Source organism: Schistosoma haematobium, chromosome 1, assembly GCF_000699445.3.
Source record: "Schistosoma haematobium chromosome 1, whole genome shotgun sequence".
Lineage (NCBI taxonomy): Eukaryota > Metazoa > Platyhelminthes > Trematoda > Strigeidida > Schistosomatidae > Schistosoma > Schistosoma haematobium.
This window is the reverse complement of record NC_067196.1, coordinates 57,238,300-57,256,856: the sequence shown is the minus strand read 5'-3', so window position 1 is coordinate 57,256,856 and position 18,557 is coordinate 57,238,300. Positions and strand designations below refer to the sequence as shown.

General features: G+C 38.1%; 1 protein-coding gene across 2 annotated transcripts in view; it reads left to right on the top strand.

The window, feature by feature from the left end:
• Positions 1-243: 243 nt before the first annotated feature.
• NUCB2_1 (Nucleobindin-2) overlaps positions 244-18,557 on the top strand; it is a gene marked incomplete at its 5' end in the record, with an annotated part of 29,122 nt that continues 10,808 nt past the window's right edge. Inside the window, 6 exons of one of the 2 annotated variants that reach the window (XM_051218533.1) lie at positions 244-300; positions 339-410; positions 5,511-5,615; positions 10,150-10,338; positions 11,958-12,143; positions 13,241-13,331. In XM_051218533.1, the coding sequence (XP_051074590.1) occupies positions 244-300; positions 339-410; positions 5,511-5,615; positions 10,150-10,338; positions 11,958-12,143; positions 13,241-13,331 (700 nt within the window). The remainder of the gene's footprint in view (positions 301-338; positions 411-5,510; positions 5,616-10,149; positions 10,339-11,957; positions 12,144-13,240; positions 13,332-18,557) is intronic. The other variant, XM_051218534.1, reaches the window with a different exon arrangement.

Genomic DNA, 18,557 nt, shown 5'->3' with positions numbered 1-18,557 from the left:
TCCAGATGGAAGGATGAAACAATGCATATTGATACTGTGATGAATGACCAGTATACTCTGCTACAGTATATATATGAGACATCGTGCATCTATTTCAGTGATACTGTTGCATAATAAGCGATTATAGGTTTATTTATAAATGGTTGTGAGAGTTGAATCTTTTATGTCAGAAATTGATTTGTTCCGGTAAAATCTTTTTGCAGGGTTTTAAATGATTTGTTTTTCTATATCAAACCAATTTGATTGGACTCGAGGTCCCAATTGGCGGTACTTGGAACTGGGAGGTTGTTCTCTGTAATGGTACGTTTAGGGTAAACATTGTAGATTAATAGCTTCAGATTATCTTTGCGCTATTTCTTCTCACAATCGAGTGCATTGTGTCGGTTCCTGTCATACCAACTTTAGACAATGTGAGTTCTTTAGATCAACACATACCTTTTGTCTGTCGTAATTGAATTTCATCATAACATTTGAACTGATTTATAACAGACTCTTGCTATCGCTTCAATGTTTTTTGAGCCTTGACAGCTATAAGCAGATTGTTATTGCTTCATACTGCCACCACTTTCAAGTGTTGTTCCTTTGGCCTAGTCGGTGGTGTGTGTTAGGCTTCATACTTGGTAATTACTCAGGATTTGTGTACTAGCTTTTTACGGAATTCTGTGCGTCTTTACGTAGCAAGCCTGCATTAGATGTCGGCTGACAGTCTCCTTTTTCATGTTACTTCGAAAAGAATTTAGTAAGTCAGTGAGACTAATTTATGCACAAACCAGTCAGACCCAAGATTGTGAATCTTGGGTTTTGACACACAGTCCACTGATTCACGTGGCTAGATTACATTTCTGCATCATAGATGACGTCAATTCGTACTGAAAACCCCAATCTTGATTCTTAATCTCAGCTTACGACTAAATTCTAGTTCCGATTGTTTACACCTATTTATAACTATTTCAATTTTAAGTAAGTTGTTAAACCTTCCTCAAAACACAAGTATTACTCAAAAGTCGTCTATAAGTTATCATCTGACGAGCAAATTTTATAGGGAAAAAAATATATTTTGCAAGTATTGGGTTCTCACTTCCTGTGGAAAGTTGTAATACGAATCTACTGTGGAAACCCTGATTAGTGCTTCTGTGTTTTCAAGTTCTCACCTACGTTTTAGCATTTAATGCATCCCAAGATACACGGAATAGTTAAGTCCACGGTGATACAATGCACCCATTCCTTCTGCCATCAATCTATGATGTGTTTTTAAGGCATAATTTCTGTTTTCGTTTTCCATGTTATGCATGATCAACCTAAATCCCTGCTGCACATCCTACTACATCTCGAATCGATAAAACACATCAACATAAATGTTTCGATCTGGTCAAGTCCACATAAGACTATGATATGCAACCCAATGAGGGATACAGTCTATGAGATCTGTAATATCATTTACAGAATAAAGTCTATCATACTGATTTTTTCCGCCGTCATGTCAGTATATGGGTCGTCAAATTCTGTTTTGAAAATCACCGGATGTGCCTATAACGGAAAGCTGTCGCATAACAATTATGTGGTTCTACCAATGACGCTAGTTAAGCTAAAAGCGAATGTCGCGATAGCAGCAAAAAACAACCGCTTTCCTGTCCTTAGAATGTTATTATATGGAGATCATTTACATATTCCCATAATGCGTCTTAGGTATCTTAGGTATAGCATTTGTCAAACTGATCCGTCAGTGGTTGTCACAGAATTTCTTCCCTCTCTTATAAACTGTAACGAAACTAGTCAAATGGAATCATATTTAGCTCTCAAACTGTAGCTTGTATCTCAGTCAGTTTTGCAGCTAAAACTGGAACATCGTCCCTTGAAGTCTCTGGGGCTAATCCACTTGGACATGCTGCTTTCTCTTACCTTTTAAACCTCACTAAGAGCTGGAGAATTCTTGTCAACTTTTCATCCAGGTTGTTTGGAAATAAAGAGTAACTGAAGGGCAGCTAGGAGCCAGTCGAACTGTCCCTAAACATTTTCTGCTCATCATCTAATCTGAACTAAAAGTGAACAATAGCTCTATCTTTTTTCTAAATAGTCTCACGAATGGATGCTTTTATAATGCCTGTTTTATTGATGAGCTAAATAAGTTATTTAGCGTTACATATCTCTACTGCTTTCTCCATCCCTTCTGCTCCCATTACCCACCACTGCTCACGGTGATTGCTTAGGATTTTTTCAGTTTACGTACGAATTTTCGCTGCTTTTTGTTGTTCCGCGAGCTTGAATGAATTCGTTTTCGAACATCTGTCAATTTAGTCGACACCACCGAAATCCACTGGGTTCTCCAAACCGTTTTGAGTTAAATTGTTGGTATATTCTTCTACTGTGTTCGCAGCTGTTTGAATATCATTTCAAGTTTTGTAGGGTGACCTGCCTCTTTATGACCGACTTTGTGCTTAGCTAACTCGCCTGAATGTCTCCTTGACTTTTTCATCGTAGAGTTGATATCTAAGGAGTCTTCTTACGTTCACTAAAACAAGTAGAAATCAGAACTCTCACTAAGCAATGATAAGTTTGATTATACACCCCAAAATGAACGACACCCTTCTACTGAGCCTCTCCAAAGATGATGACAATATGATCAATTTGTGTCCATCGTTGTGTTGACGTTGGGAGTCCCTAGGTGAACAGTGTCTTCCCTTATGTCTAAAATCTGAGGGTGATTGCAACAGATGGTCACGGTTATGTGTTCACTAAGTTGGGAAACTATAGCATCGACGAAAGTGTTTTTTGGTTTAACGTCTGAGCCCCTGATTTTCTGAAGGTCACTAGTCTTCCTGTAAAGCTGATCTTTTACTACTTCAGACCTGCAGTCAATAAGAGCATGGGGAGACAATAAAATGACAATTGTGTATGTCCCCATCTCTCAAAGTTCCCACTTTTCCAATAAGATAGAGGGTGCATAAGGAACCATCAATACGAATCTGGGTGTGAAGAGCCTGGTTTCTGATATAGTATTATGCTTACATCAAAACCACAAGAAGTTGCTATCGCGCCTTCAGATACATGAAGGGCATATCGCGTCATCTCTCCATACTGACCAAATGAGTTCAAATGATTTGCCACATTAAGCTTCCGTATGTGTTTCGGAAACACTGCGCACATCGATAGCACGAGATTCGTTTGTCCTAATTAGTGATACTTAGTGTAATAATTGACATTGGTTCAAGTTGTCAAGTTGTAATAATTGACATAGGGTTCGAACATTAAAAGCTTCAACATGTAGCTTGAAGCATGATTTCAAGAAACCTGGGATAGCATTTTTTGAATTCACGTTTTTAACACTGGTGGTACATATCTGAGTAGTTGAAGACAGATGAGGTTTAATAGTGGGTATAGGAAAAAATTCAGCAATAAAGATATGGTTTGATAATGTTATCCCCGTCGCCAATTGTTATAATTTTTGGCCTTGTGTCCTAATAATATATAACGTAACGACACCACCAATTAGAGAACAGTGATTTATCGACCGGACTAATGAAGCGTAAACCCGTATGAGCAGTCTAGAGTCCTTATCGGTCCTGCTTCCTGCCTAGCCCTGCCTGTTAAGTCCAGAACACCAATTTCAGGCTCTGCGATTTGCATCATATATTTCAAACATACTGGGTTTATATACAAACCAAACAGATCACATCGTACCATAAAATAGAAAATAACATTTGTACAAGATTTCGCAAAAAGTGGCTGTGAATGTGGGAGACTGTAATTAGTAGACTGGGCAGAACTCAAGAACGGTAAATCGTATGATAAGTGTATGGGTCAAAATAAAGCTTTTAATAAGAGGAATATGAATATGCTTAGTTTAACTACTTAATAATTATGCAATAAAAATATATGCATTGTATTGGACCATAAATAGTTCTTAAGAGTTGCCATTCATAATTTTCGTCGGGATATAACAGATTATGAACGAGGTGATGTGTGTTGTTAAAGTTATAAGTTTGATTATCGCTTCCCGGTCGTCCACACTGTGAAAAATGGTTCTAATTGAAGTACTTTGAAAGCAATTTGGATAAGTTGTAGTCGTAACGACCTGGGAGCGTCATTGCAGTCCCCAGCGAACAAGAACCTGTAGCCTATAAGTCTTTTTGGAGTAGTTTTAGATAAGTTGATCTCGTGTTTTTAGGCCCATATCACCGGAGAAAAAATCCGTGGAGCAAAGTGAGGTGTAGTATTTAAAAGTCGATCTTTCCTAACCCTCTTCCGTTGTGAAAACGCCTCATCCCTGCAGATACTGGTTGCCTGAGTGAAACACTTTACTGCCGCTGCATCTCGATACAGTTGACAGTACGACCTTTCTCTCAAACCCCAAGTCTAATTATTTAAGTTTTACCACTCTCCAAAAACCCTGCCTAGCATGGCAGAACATAGAAAAACAATTATCCGAGCTAATAGTGCTCGATGAGTCATCATGATATGCAAACCCGATTATCATGTCAAGTTGGCAGATATTTTCAGCACCACACACGAAAGAGATAATGAAAACAACCTGTAAACTGATATTCGGAACCTGAAGTCAAATTTAATCTCCCACCAAAGTTATTTGTAACTCGTAGTAAGTTTTTTTCTGTATTGATTTGATAAGGAACATACTGAAATCCTGTCGTTGTGACTATAGGTTGACGAATATAAATATTTTTGCCTTTGGAATTATTTCGCAATATTCCATGAATCATCACTTAACTCCGGCTCCACCAGAGTATTTCAAATATCACTTACTATCGTACTTCTGACATATCTAATGAACAGGGCATGATACAACTTCGAGCTCATTTGAACAGTGTTGAAGATTGCTGGTCTATAACTGATTAATTTATGAATCAGGTTTTCTTATTAATTAATATACAACTAAAGTCAGTGCATGGGACATTACAGAAAATTATATCCCATACCTGAATTGATAAGAATTCTCTTATGATGTTTTTAGTAAGCACAGAAACTGATATTTATAATTTTCATAATACTGATCAGTTAAAAGGTAATTTCAAAATACTCTGGATGCAAATATTACTTTGTTGCATTTCCGAATATTCCTTAACGTACTTATGAACAGAAGCTACAGTAGTAACCTTGCTTTTTGTGTATACATTATGTTCGTAAATGTTAAAAAAAGCACTCGTAAAATTTTCGAACGCTATGTATTAGTACGGGGTTGTTTAGAATTTAATCTGATTCAATATAATAAATTTATAGTATTATCTCTGAACATCACTTTGTAAAGGAAGGACCTTATGAGTAGAGTATTTAATTTTGGATACTTTTACTTCCCTTCGGAAACAAAAATTTATCTGTAAAGATTGCTAAGCATCTCGTACCTTGAGTCACTTGTGTGCATAGTCCTGTCTTGGTTACTGCGTTTGTTTCTGATTTATTTTAACATGAATATGCTTCTATATTGTAGTATGCTCTAAAGGTGTGTTGTTAGGCGATGTATCGTTTACAAAGAGTTGTTTTAACCTTTATAACTTTAGGCTGAGGAAGCTGCCCAATACAAGAAATATTTAGAAGAGGCACCAAAAGCAATAAACGTGGATCCTCAAACATTGGCTTCGGCTCGAAAAGTTTTTGGAGAAAATGTAAGTTATTTTCGACAAAATGCTCGGTTTAGTCTTTCCTGGTGCTGGATATCATAATTCTTCTTAAACATAACCAGAAAACCTATATATATATATATATATATATATATATATATATATATATATATATATATATTGTCAAGCGTTTGTTTTTCTGTTTCATCCAAACCATTTAGATGCTTGTATGACTTGTATAACTCAACGGTGTTTAACATCCCCCGACACGTAATAATGTATTATGCTGGCGTGTGAAGTAAACTTTCCTACCGAGTTAATAATCTACACTTTTATATTAAATTCTATCTTCATACTTTTCACATGATTATTGTACTGTAATACTCATATCGATGAAATAGCTAAGTATATTGATTAGTATGCTAGTTACCAGTCAAAATATATAACTGCTATGTTGCCATTTTGAAAACTATTTTTTATCTATCATACAGCGATCTAAGACCATCTATACGAAATGTAGTAAAGATCATCTGCTGAGTTTATGATCGAAATTAGTATGAGAAAGCGTATAAACAATATGACGTTAAACGTTTGTTTATGATGAAATAGTCATGTTTTTCAAAGTTTTTGCATGGTAATTTGTGGGTTAAGTGAATCTTAATCTTATCAATATTCGTTTTTATATATGTTTGCTGGGACAACCTCCGAATGCTAAAACTGAAATAGGTATCTTCCTTAGTGGACTAATTCCTGAGTCTCTGACATCGTCCACAAGGCGACTGGCGCCGAGCGTCCATATTTTATACTCTTACTTTCGTAAAAGCACGCTATGTTAAGGCAATGAGTAGGAATTCCGTCCCAGAGACTGTATGTGGGTAACTATGAGAGTGTACTTCGAGGGAGGGAGCTGATTCATCTCCCTCTTGTCCGCTCCTGTGCGTTTATGGTCCCGTCACTAACGATATACATCTTTTCACTGTCTTAAATTTTGTCTGTACATCTCAACCAGTTTGATCCACGTGATATTTGTGAGAAACGATGTCTTTACATCATTTCCACCTACACCCCGACAGATTGCACCTCGGATGCTGTCAAGGATGAGTTTTATCACCACTTGTCTGTTCTTCTACCGAAAGTGAATTCGACAGATATTGTAGTGCTAACAGGAGTGTTTCTTGATATCAGGGCTGCCTTCGATTAGTTGAACAGGACTGTTCTATGGGATTGTCTGTTGAAGAAGAGTGTACCTGAGAAGTTTATTAACATCCTAAAAGCCCTATATACAAACACCTCAGGCAGAGTGAGGGCATACAACTACCTCTCTCCATTGTTCCATTCGAGCAGTGGGGTTAGACAGGGTTGCACAATCTCACCATTCCTCTTCAACTTTGCTATCGATGACGTTCTGATAACAGCCCCCAACTGCCCTGATACGGCCGAGAGTGGGCAGAGTCCGCTCTCTCTCTCTCTCTCTCTCTCTCTCTCGAAATGCTCTCACATGGCCACGCGTATATAGCCTCTGCCACCGAAGTCCTACTCACTGCCTTCTCGTGGCGGGGTGTTGTTTACGAAATTGAGAGGACGAAAAGCGAATGTCCGGCGCTTTAACCGGATTCCAAACCAATGGTGCACATGGGCTCCAGTATCCTAAAGGAACAAATGGCATATGAACCAGTCGTTGGTCACTGGCTACCATGGGACTACATTTCCTTACGATGCTCTATTGCCTTGTGGATCAGACCTTTAGGTCGAAGGCTCGGGGTGTGGCCCCCTAAGAAAACCACCTGCTTCGGTTTGGGCACCCTGGCAGTATCACAGCCCTCACACAAATCAAATGAGATTTGTGTGGCGCATGTGTTTTTGGTCCCTCTTTGTACCAATATCTATGTGTTCAAATAAAAAATCTGATAAATGTAAGTAATGGTGGTGTAGATCTGTCGCTTGGAGAAAGACCTCTCGACCTTGAGTATGCGGATGGTATTGCCTTATTGTGCGATAATGTCCAAGCCATGCAATCCGCACTTAATCAGTTGGCAATTAGTGTCCGTAGGTACGGTATGTGCTTTGCACCTTCGAAGTGCAAAGTATTTCTACAAGACTGGCAGGATCTTAATCCTGTACTCACCCTGGATGGTGAGCAGATAGAAGTAGTCGAGAAGTTCGTGTGTCTGGGCAGCTGCATAAGTGCTGGTGGGGGTGTGAGTGATGAGGTCAATGCACGTATAGTGAGAGCCAGAGCGGTCATCATTGGCGCCTTCGTGATGTCAGTTTGGCTGTAAAAGGTCGGGTCTGCAACGCGTCAGTGAAAGTAGTTTTGCTCTATGCTTGTGAAACCCGGCCTCTCCGAGTTGAGAATGTTAGACGACTCTCTGTGTTTGGTCATCGTTGTCTCCGAAGGATTGCTGACATCTAGTGGCAATACCATTTTAGTAATGCAGAGGTTCAGTATCGTGTATTCGGGCACAGTAACGATAATTCAGTTTGTATTACCATCTTGAAACACTGACTTCAGTAGCTTGGTTATGTCCTATGAATGTCGTCCTAGCGAATTCTATTTCTTACATTATTTGCCGATTCTGGGACTGGCTGGAAAAAACAAAGGTGGTCAGAGCATGATACTGTGTCGTGGTCCTACGTTGTAGCTGACTGACTGTGTCGTGGTGAAAGATAGCCGTTCAGAACTGGCTTCTGTTGGTGCTTTACGTCTCCCTGGTTGCGGTCTTAAAGATGGTGCAACACAGTGGCTCGAGATGTTATCAGATATGTCTCAAGATAGAAGCTAGTTAGGATCGTGCTGTAACTGTCTTAATATCACAAAAGCAAGTGTAACTTATTTAACCAGAAGAATTCTTTCTGGTTGCACTTTTCCTGAATGAACTGCTCCTTTCATTATTATTATTTTTATGTTTATTATTATTGTTTCACTTTCATACATTAATTTCTATTCATCGCTGTTTCTCTTTTTTCCTATACTCACTTTATCTCTTCACAACCTCATTTTCATTATATTGCGCATATATTTTTGCCTCCTTGTACCAAAGTTTGTGTATTCAAATGAAAAAAGTGGGAAATACTTGTTAAAGAGGAGAAAAACGTTCTTAAAATATACTTTTCCGTCTGCATTCAGTAGTTGATACAAAGTTTTCCACATTTACTTGCAGTACACTAAAGAGAACGTACTGATAAAAAGCCCTTCCGTAGCTGTTATCTGGACATGGTGGTAGGGATATCGTGACGACTTAACAGAACCACGTAGACTGGGACGCTTATTCCTTGAGATTCTACCATTACCATTCCGATTTCCTTCTCATGTACCATAAGAAAAAATATACTTTTATGGTGTGAGTAACCGAAAAGTGAAAACTGCTTGCATATATCCCCAGATTTCACGTGGTTGGAAAGGCCATATATAACTTGGAACAAGAGAAAGCAGCAGGTCCTGAGAAATTGGCTTCGAAAATCTTTAGGAGTGTTGGTTCGGTCCTAGCAGTTAGGTGTTTTTAGATACTGGCTAGAATTCAAGAGCTGAATCTGATCTCATCTGATTGGTTTTGTTCGGTTAAGTTTATAAGTAAAGTGTTTAGCCACTGTAAGCGACTTCTCAAAGGTGTACATCCACGACCCTACCGGGGATGGAACCCAGGGCCTTTCGGATCATGAACAAGGGCTTAGCCTCTAAATAATTGGATCAATATCTTAATGGTGTGCATTTCTAACTTCAACCTACTCACTATTTTTCACAGCTTCTATGATCAGATGCTTATCTGGAGCTCAGAAGCAGTTGATTCGAAGACACTACTTCTTTCAGACTTGGTGGTGGATGTATGAATCAATTGTTCATTCTTTTTCAGTCCTTGCATTATAGGCTTATTCACGGAAGCGCTACTGTAGTTATATTCCTTAGTCTTAACTCGGCACATGATTCCGTAGATTGAGAGGTTCTGTGTTCATATTTGTCACTATTTTCTTGTATATCTCGAGTCCTTCATACATATCTCTCCTCGTTGTCTTCTCTCAGTATATTCTCATCCTCATTGCTACAACATTATTTTGTCTCCTTCGCTAGTCATTTTGTTGCCTTCATCTGATTGTGCTGATTTGTAATGTCAACCTGGTCTTAAGTACATAAATACTTGACTCTACTTCTATTATAACAGAGTGACCGATTTATTCATTCGTAAGTAGATGTCAGTATGTGTTCTTTCATTGTTTGACCTCACATTTTCTGACACGAATTTTTGTCAGTCAATTTTTTTTTTTAATTTAATGGTGGTTATCTGAAGTTGATGATAGGTTTTGTCTTGTCTTTTGAAGTCACGACTCAGTTTTTAAAGTGCTTGTTTGCTAATTGTTGTTGGTGCCTCTACATATTTATGTTTGGACAGTTAGATAGTATCTCTAAGTCTCATAAATGTGATTCTAAACGGACCACATAATTATTTGTTTGCTTCTGGAGTTATATAAATTAAATTTTTATTTATTGTAAGTTCTATTACTTTACTTATTAATTATAATTGCATTATTAAGTTATCAGTTTTCTTACTTCATACACAAATTCGCTTGGTTTCCTTCATTGTAGTCTTCTTTAGATGATTTATTACTACTTTGGAATACAAGTTTACGAGATAAACACGATGAAACAAAACGTCATCTAGTCGAAAAACTTATAAAAGCTCATTTGAAGAAAGCAGCAGATAGTCATCCTAACACAATGGGCGGCATTGTCTACAATAGCATTCCGGGATATGAAACGGAATCACCGAAAAAAGTAACCATTATATTGTTCCATGTGTGGTTGTTTCACTCTAACATTTAGCTCATCTTCTAAAATTAACGTCTTTTTATATTTGTCTATGTATATTTAAATAGTTATCACATCCATTTTACTGAACTAGGCAATTATCAGCTACATAAAGTACAGATCAGCAGTCAGTTAAAATCTGACATCGATTGCCAACATTTATTTATTGAGATATTATATTTTCACATTGTCTTTTCCTAATAAGTTCACTAAGTATCCAGATTACTTCATTTTTGAAAGTAAATTTGTTCAATACACTGTTCTCCTCGTCTGAAAGATTTGATTCTAGCATAACTGCCATAATTTACGTTCTACTTTAAAAATTTATATAATTCTGCTGACGACCAGTTGTTTTTGATTTAATCGTCTGTTTAACATGTAACAAACTTGGGTTAATTTAATTTGGTTATTTATTCTTTAAAGAAGTGACTTACACTAAGTCACGAAACGTCAGAAAATCTAGTTTTTCTACTCATTGGGATATTACAAATATATTATTTTAATTTAAAAGACTAAATAGTTTCTAAGCGAACATGTTAACAAAATCCAGGTTCCCTTGAATATCTTAAAAATCTGAATGTATACAGGAAATGTTTTATATCTACTAAATATGTGATTATGTTCAAGGATAGATTTCCACTGACATCTAATATAAGGAATGGAGTTGTTTAGCTTGAAAGCTGATTCGACATTGATAGAATTGTCTTCGACCGAATTCCACAGCAAGTACAGAGGAACCATATGACATTTCCAGACTTATACCACTTATTACTCACCCAGTCTCCATCTGTGTATCAGACGGCAGGTATGCCATACATCATTCCTGAATGAAACATAGTCGTTGAACATGAAGGATTTAACTGGAGGACAGGTATTTGTTTGTATGTCGCTGAAGTCTTGATCATGTCTGTAAAAAATAGGTTACCTCAAAATACGGTGGAAGCTCATAATTTCACTGATTGCTGCTATGATTCATGTAGTGTGGAATAGACCTTCTGTACCAGACTATCATTTAATCATCTCATGTCATTGTTAATTATTAGTTTCGTTCATTAACTGTTGTTTCAGATCGCCTACACTCAGTTAAGTAAAAACAGTATACAGGTAGGTATTAAGTTAAACCACATTATTTCAAGCCGTTCAACTATGTTTTGACAAAACAGTCTGAGTTCTAGTTGAAATGAATTACTTGGCAAACTTTAAGATATTCAAATTCGTTTTCATTTATGTAGAGGCTTTTATATTTGAAAAGATCTGGCGTCTGACTACTTATGTACAGTTTATTTATATCGACATCCATAGTAACTGTTGACTTGGATTTCAAACTTGTATTCATGGCACTATGATACTTTGGTTTGAAAATTGAACATTCGACATATATGTTAAAGATTGATAACTATCTTAACCGTTACACAAAAGGTTCGATTAACAGCCTTGTATATTCTGCATTTGGTCGCTAAAATGTAAGGTGAGCTATAGATATTACTCTCACTTCTGAGTTTTCGTTTACCAATTATGTCTGAAATTCTACCACTTATCGCAATATATCACTGGCATAATGATGAATTTTGTCATTCCATTTCCAGGTTGTTGATCAGTTGAAAAAACTAGATACTGATCAGGAAAAGAAGTACCAAGAGCATGTAGCTAAAGAAAAAAGTGATATGGTACGGAAATTGAGTAAATTCACAGAAGAAGAGCGTGCTAGGATGCTTAAGAGTCTGAAAGAACAGGCTGAAAAACACAAAAGTCATCCTAGAATTTACCAACCAGTAAGTCTAGTTTTACATTATTATAATCTTTTGTGTACTTTTAAATGAAGATATTACAGTATTTATGTATAGTTTCTTTTTACATAAAATACTTAGTTTTGAATAACTTGATATAAGGCTTTTTTGTGGAACTGCTGAAAACTCATTCTTCATCACATATATCCATATAATCAGCCATTATTTCAACTTTACTACTTGAAACTTTTAATCACCGAAATAATAACTCCCTTACTTTTTGCAAACATGAAGTCATATTTTTGGTAAAATTTTGGATTACAGTAGAGTTCATAGGACACGCTATGTTCTACTTGGGACTCGTCAGTAAAAAGCACCTGGATTCTCATTTTGATTTTCACACAGAAATTCGAATCCAGTGCCTAGAGCTTCAAACGTTAACGCTTAATCCACAAAGCCTCCAAGTCCAAATAACTAGTAACTCGTTCCATAAGTGTAATGTTATTTGTAAGGGGTTGTATATTTACCTGTTCCTAGTATTCAGGACGGCGTTTGATCAGTTTAGGATCTTGTAACAATGCTAAAACATCTGCTCGGTCAACCGAAACCGACCAAATGTGGTCGTATATATTAACAATGAGAAAATAGAGACGGACTCATACACTAATGTTATTATTAATTTTAATAGTGTATTTAGCAATTTTTAAATTTACATACCTATGTCGCTTGACGCAATTTAAAAACCGATTTATATTAAGGAAAAGTGACAGGAAATTCAGAGTATGTAATCTTCGATTCCATGTGTCAAATACATGAGTTTTGATTTTGCATGATCACTCGTATTAAAACAAGAATTTTGTGGATATTTTTATGGTAACCTTTATTTAATAAGCTCTCAGAGAGTTTAATGATTGATTTGTTTAATCTTTCTTAAGCTAGAGGGTTCTGATATATATATATATATAGTCAATTTAATTGATTTATATATTGCAGATTTGAGGGGTTTCAAGTGTTTATATTAACTTAAGATTCAGAAATCTTCAGATTTTAGTTCATTTTCATATTACTCAAGTGAATTTATAATGACCCTAACTACTGCTAATATGATGATTAAAGTGAGTTACTACTGTTTTTCGATGCAGGGAAGTCAAGATCAGCTTAGAGAATATTGGGAAAAATATGAGGGGTTGGATAAGGAATCATTCAATTCTCGAACGTTATTTGCTGATATTGGTAGGTCCTGTCTATATATTCCTTTCTGCAATTTAATTTCCAACCTTCAGTCAGTCAGTCTTGAGTGTTGTTAGAGGTATGAGGGCGATTGTCACTTCCCGGTTGCCCACACCGTGGAAGGGTTGTTCTGGAAGTACCTGAAAAGGAAATTGGATTAGAGGTGGTCTTAGTGACCTGGGAGCGTGACCGCAGTGCCCAAGGGACAACTGCTTGAGGTCGGTCACACACGACCTTTTTATGGGTGATTTTTGTGTTAGCTCCGTACTTGTTGAGACCTTACCGCCGGAGACGGATATCCGTGGGATAAGGCGAGGTGTGCATTTTTAGGGTTGACCTTTTCTAACCCCACCCCTCCTTGTGGGAAGGCAGCATCGCTGTCATGCTGGTTGTCTGAACGAAACACCTTAATGCTGTCACACTTCTCTACAGTCGGCAGTACGACTTCGCCTTCGGACCTCGGGTTCGTTGCTTTTAGTCTTACCGCTCTTCAACCGACCTGTCTGACATGGTAGGACCTTGAGGAACGGTTGTTCCAGCCGGTATAGCTCGGTTGCTTCATCACGACAGGCAAGCCCGACCATCACGTCAAGGTAGCAACAACGGTCGCGAATTTCCAACCTTATGATTTATAAATCTTTAATAATTTAAAATTAATTTTTACTCAATAAACAACTTAGTTGATCAACGTCACATATTTTCCAACTTACAGTTTTTCTACAACTCCAATATAAATAACGTATTTTTTTCAGCAATTTTGAATTTGATTTAAAACATGAAGACCAACTTCCATAATAATCGGATGCTAGTACGGAGAATCCTAAAAAATAGACAGTTGACCTAATGTGTACACTTCGATGGACTTTGAAGGACTGAGATGCTTAGCAATACTCGACGTTAGCCATATTTCTTAAATTGAGGGTTGCAATTAACTTATTTGACCGAAAGATCTTTCGGCACTTGTCAAGCATATAAATTAATATAACAAAGGATCTACTCAAATAGTGTTAGCTTGTGGTGTTTAACTATCTCACTCGGTGTCCTTCACTGAAGTCCTCTATTTCTTGCTATGTGGCTCTGATATATGAGGTTACTAGTGTGGTGTTACTTACTTACTTACGCCTGTTACTCCTCGTGAAGGAGCATAGGCCGCTCACCAGCATTCTCCATCCAACCCTGTCTTGGGCAATCCTTTCTAGCTCCGTCAAGTTGTAATTCATCGTTTTCATATCTGCTTCTATTATCCGACGCAATGTGTTCTTTGGCCTTCCTCTTTTTCGCTTCCCTTCAGGATTCCAAGTTAGGGCTTGCCTCGTGATGCAGTTTGACGATTTGCGTAATGTATGTCCTATCCATTTTCATCGTCTTTTCCTAATTTCTTCTTCAGCTGGAAGTTGGTTTGTTCTCTCCCACAGAAGGCTATTGCTGATGGTATCCGGCCAATGGATGTTGAGTATCTTGCGTAGACAGCTATTTATAAATACTTGTACTTTCTTGATTGTGGTTGTTGTAGTTCTCCAAGTTTCAGCTCCATACAGTAGAACTGCCTTGACGTTCGTATTGAAGATTCTCACTTTGATATTGGTTGAAAGTTGTTTTGAGTTCCATATGTTCTTCAATTGTAGGAATGCGACCCTTGCTTTGCAAATCCTCGCCTTTACGTCTGCATCGGATCCTCCTTGTTCATCGATGATGCTTCCCAGGTATGTGAAGGACTCTACATCTTCTAGAGTTTCGCCATCAAGTGTGATTGGATTGCTGTTCTCCGCTTTGAATTTGAGGACCTTAGTTTTCCCTTTGTGTATGTTGAGGCCTACTGATGCAGAGACTGCTGCTACACTGGCTGTCTTCATCTGCATCTGTTCGTGTGTACGTGATAGGAGGGCTAGGTCATCTGCGAAGTCCAAATCGTCTAATTGATTCTGAGCTGTCCATTGTATTCTGTGTTTTCCTTCAGATGTTGAGGTCTTCATAATCCAGTCGACCACCAGAAGAAAGAGGAAGGGAGAGAGTAAACAGCCTTGTCTGACTTCTGGTCCTTACTTGGAATGCATCTGTCAGCTGTCCTCCATGCACTACTTTGCACTGTAGTCCGTCGTATGAGTTCCGGATAATATTGACAATTTTCTCAGGAACTCCGTAATGTCGAAAAAGTTTCCATAATGTCTTCCTATCTACACTGTCGAATGATTTTTCATAATCAATGAAGTTGATGTATAGTGATGAGTTCCACTCAACTGATTGTTCGACGATGATCCGTAGTGTTGCAATTTGGTCTGTGCACGACCGATCCTTACGGAATCCAGCTTGTTGATCTCGAAGTTGGGCGTCTACTGCATCCTTCATCCGGTTTAGCAACAATCTGTTGAAGACTTTCTCTGGTATTGACAGTAGTGTTATGCCTCTGTAGTTTTCACATTTGCTCAGATCTCCTTTCTTTGGAATCTTGACGAGGTGTCCTTCTTTCCAGTCCATCGGCACTTGTTCCTCCTCCCAAATCTTTTTGAATAGAAGATAAAGCATGCTTGTGGTTGCTTCGATGTCTGATTTCAGTGCTTCAGCTGGTATGTTGTCGGGTCCCGCTGCTTTCCCGTTCTTGATTTGTCTGACGGCCATTCTAATTTCTTCCGTAGTTGGTGGATTGACATCTATAGGAAGATCTATGTGTGCTGCTTCGATGTCCGGTGGATTCATTGGAGCCGGCCTATTCAGGAGTTCCTCGAAGTACTCCACCCATCTATTCCGCTGTTGTTGAATTTCGGTGATTGGCTTGCCTTCTTTGTCTTTGACCGGCCTCTCTGGTTTACTGTATTTCCCTGCTAGTTTCTTCGTTGTATCGTGAAGCTGTTTCATATTTCCTTCTCTTGCAGCTTTTTCTGCCGTCGTTGCTAATTCTTCCACGTATTTCTTCTTGTCGGCTCTAATGCTTCTCTTCACTTGTTTGTTTGCTTCTATGTATTCAGCTTGTGCTTGGACTTTCTCTGCTCGTGTTCGGCTGTTGTTTATTGCTGCCTTCTTGTTCTTCCTTTCTTTGATCTTGTCCAGTGTTTCTATAGAGATCCATTCCTTATGATGGTATTTCTTTAGACCGAGAACCTATTGACACGTTGAAGTTAATGCTTCCTTGATGCCTTTCCAGTTGTCCTCCATAGTAGTTTCTTCTTCTTTCAGTAGATCTTGTAAGGCTTGGAACCTGTTGTTGAGAGCTATCTTGAATTCATTGAGTTTGACAGTATCTCGAAGGAAGGCTGTATTGAACCTTTGTATTGCTGTTTGTCCACTTGTCCAGTTCCTCTTTGGCTTCAGTTTTAAATTGGCTACAACTAGGTGGTGATCTGAAGCTACGTCAGCACCTCTCCTGGTTCTCATATCTTCCATTGTCCTTCGGAATTTTTTGTTGATGCAAATATGATCTATTTGGTTTTCTGTGGTGTGGTCCGGTGAGATCCATGTAGCCTTGTGTATACGCTTGTGTGGAAATATTGTGCCTCCTATGACCAATTTGTTGAATGCACATAGATTTGCAAATCTTTCTCCATTTTCGTTTCTTTCTCCCAGTCCATGTCGTCCCATAATATCTTCATATCCAGTGTTGTCTATTCCGACTTTGGCGTTAAGATCTTCAATCAGAATGGTGAGGTCCTTTCCTGGGCATTTCTCTATGATTGACTGCAGCCACTCGTAGAACTGATCTTTAATTTCGTCGTTGCTATCATTGGTGGGTGCATAACATTGGATAATATTCATTAAGATCCCCTCCTTCTTTGTTTTGAATGATGCTTTGATGATTCTGGATCCGTGAGATTCCCATCCTACAAGTGCATTTCGTGCTACTTTGGACAGCATAAGAGCGACTCCCTGAGTGTGTGGAGCATTGTCCTCTTCGTGACCGGAGTATAGCAGCATCTCTCCCGTAGCTAGCCTTTTCTGTCCAGCTTGGGTCCAGTGGGTTTCGCTGATTCCCAGTACTGCTAAGTTGTATCTCCTCATTTCCATTGATATTTGACTGGTCTTCCTGGTCTCCCACATTGTCCGTACTTTCCATGTACCTATAAAAATTGTTGCTCTGGTTGTTAGAAGGGGCATCGGCCTCGTGGCTTCCGAAGGAACTCGGCTTTCACCATGAGGCGTCATAATTCTTCTAAATGAAGACCTTCTAACTCCCAGGGCAGAGTTAAAATGGTTTGGATTATTTTTTCTGGTAAGCGTTTTTTTTAGCGAGTTAGTTTTCTACGGGATGGGGACGCTAACCCCATGCCCAACCCTCCTCCTTTACCCGGGCTTGGGACCGGCAGCAACCCTATAAGAGCTACAGGCGGAGTTACTAGTGTGGTGTGGGTTACTTATATCCACACAAGTAGTATATAGTGGTGGTCAGGCATAGAATGTATTTCAATAGAAGGTCGATGAGGAAAGAACAGGAACGGAACGCAATTTTTATGAAAACGCATGAACAATGAAATCTGATACAATGGATTGAGGTTCGCAACAGGAACAGTCAAGTTTGAGATGATGGATTGATATTTTGCAGATTAACGATTTATTATATGGTTCTCATTTTTTAGTGAGATGCTCTGTAATTTTGTACTTAAATAATTTCGATTATCCCCACTCGAATTCTTGTTCACTACACTAGTACTTAATCATAAATGTCTTCGAAGTTTTAGTTGTGTATTACAGGATAAATGAGTGATTAGTATTAGAGTTAAGTATGGTGTATTAAATAAGTATGAAAAGTGGGTTGATGATCCTGAGGTGTCTTGGGCATATGGTATGTATTTCCACCTACACCTTACAACAATGCACATTGCTGTTTGAGGTAAGAGTGTGTTGTATAAAAGTGAAGTCAGACATGTCATAACATGACATCGATTTACGGATTTATTGACATTTATACTGATCAATATTACTTAATGAAAATGTCCTTGCTGGGGATCCATGGAATAATCTCAGTATTCAAATGGATACGTCGAATGAAATGACCCCAAGTCGACAGTAATTGGTCATTTATTGTCTTCCAGATCTTAAATATATTTTTGTTACGTACTTTTTAATCTCCCGTTATTCCCTTTTTACTGTTTCCGTTAGAGTAAACACTAAAATAATACCTTTTTGAGATGGTGGAGAAGATTTGTAGCTCACATGAATGATTTTGATGGAGTCTTGTTCTCTGAGCTGGATACCACTACCATTCTTCTAATCGCAATAATTCGAGGTTTGATGTGAATC